General features: G+C 49.8%; 1 protein-coding gene across 1 annotated transcript in view; it reads left to right on the top strand.

The window, feature by feature from the left end:
- Nucleotides 1–52: 52 nt before the first annotated feature.
- Nucleotides 53–1,316, top strand: part of AURANDRAFT_68874 (hypothetical protein) — a gene marked incomplete at both ends in the record, with an annotated part of 2,818 nt that continues 1,554 nt past the window's right edge. Inside the window, 3 exons of the mRNA XM_009044609.1 lie at nt 53–122; nt 235–257; nt 639–1,309. Coding sequence (XP_009042857.1) covers nt 53–122; nt 235–257; nt 639–1,309 — 764 coding nt within the window. The remainder of the gene's footprint in view (nt 123–234; nt 258–638; nt 1,310–1,316) is intronic.

Raw genomic sequence — 1,316 nt, forward strand, 5'->3', positions numbered from 1 at the left:
TATGGCCAGTCGAGCTTCCCTTCTCCAGACCGGCTGTCACCCGCGTGTCTAGATGCTTATCCACTGGACCCGGGTGATGCGCCATGGACTGACCAAGTCCTCACAGGAGGACGAGGTCAGAGGTACGTCGATTGATCCTTTCGGGGACTTCGTGTGGGTGGGCCTTGAGGCTCACTCAACTTACCCTTTATGCCAAATTATTATCTTGATTGACTAGAAAGCTACTTTGTACAGGTAATCTTCGATTAGCCAGGAAAGTAGCGCCCAGAGGAGAGAGAGAGAATGAGCTGTTATTTATTATTGCAGCTCAGTCGATACTCGCTCCTTATGCTCTTATCTGGCCGGCGCTGCTGAAGCAGCCCGCCGGCGAAATTCTTTCTCCCCGTGGCCAGCCGAACCTATTTTAGAGAGAGGGAGTTTAGCTAGTAAACTAGGGTAGTGGGGTGGGCCTTGAGGCTCACTCAACTTACCCTTTATGCCAAATTATTATCTTGATTGACTAGAAAGCTACTTTGGCGATCCGTCTTAATATTCTTGCGTGTTTCTTTGGCTGGCCTCATTGTCTGCACTTACTTTTCCGGCAGTGATTTACAATGCTTGTGGTTGAATTTTTCTTATCAGTTTCGCGCCTCCTCCAGATCTACAGTCATATTATCCCTCCATGGCTCGATTACAAGATACTGAAGTTACGCGGTCGTATTTTGAATTGGAGCTCTGAGCGCGCGGCGTTTGAGGAAACTAAGTTCCATGAGAGGACTGCGTGCAAAGCTTTTGTCGGGATCTGCACTTTGGGTGGATTTTTTATCAAGAAGGGTCAGCAATTGTTGTTAAAAAAGGGCCTCATGCCGCCCCAATATTACGACGCATTGAAACCGCTGTTAGCCGACGTTCCAGAGCGGCCATTTCTGGTGATGGCCAAAGTTTTTCATGATTCTACAGGTAAATCATTGTCGGAAGTTTTTGAGACCATCAACCCGAATTGCATTGGCGCGGCGTCTCTGGCACAAACATATGTGGGTGTGCTCAGGCCCGAATATCGCGCTGGCAAAGAGGCACGAAAGGTGATTGTGAAGATCCAGTACCCCGAGGTGAGAGCATACTTTGCCCTTGATCTGAGAATAATTCTCAGACTGTGCAACTCCTTCTTCCCACGAATGTATGAGGCGAATAAGGCGGCGCAGGAACAACACTTGCGCGAACTGGACATGTGGAACGAGGCGCAAACACTTGAACGCATGGGTCGGGCCATGGCCCGTGCCGGTCTATCGCCTCACAAAGTTGTGGTCCCACAACCAGCGCGCTGCTTGACGTCTCGA

The sequence above is a fragment of the Aureococcus anophagefferens genome (assembly GCF_000186865.1).
Source record: "Aureococcus anophagefferens unplaced genomic scaffold AURANscaffold_511, whole genome shotgun sequence".
Classification (NCBI taxonomy): Eukaryota; class Pelagophyceae; order Pelagomonadales; family Pelagomonadaceae; genus Aureococcus; species Aureococcus anophagefferens.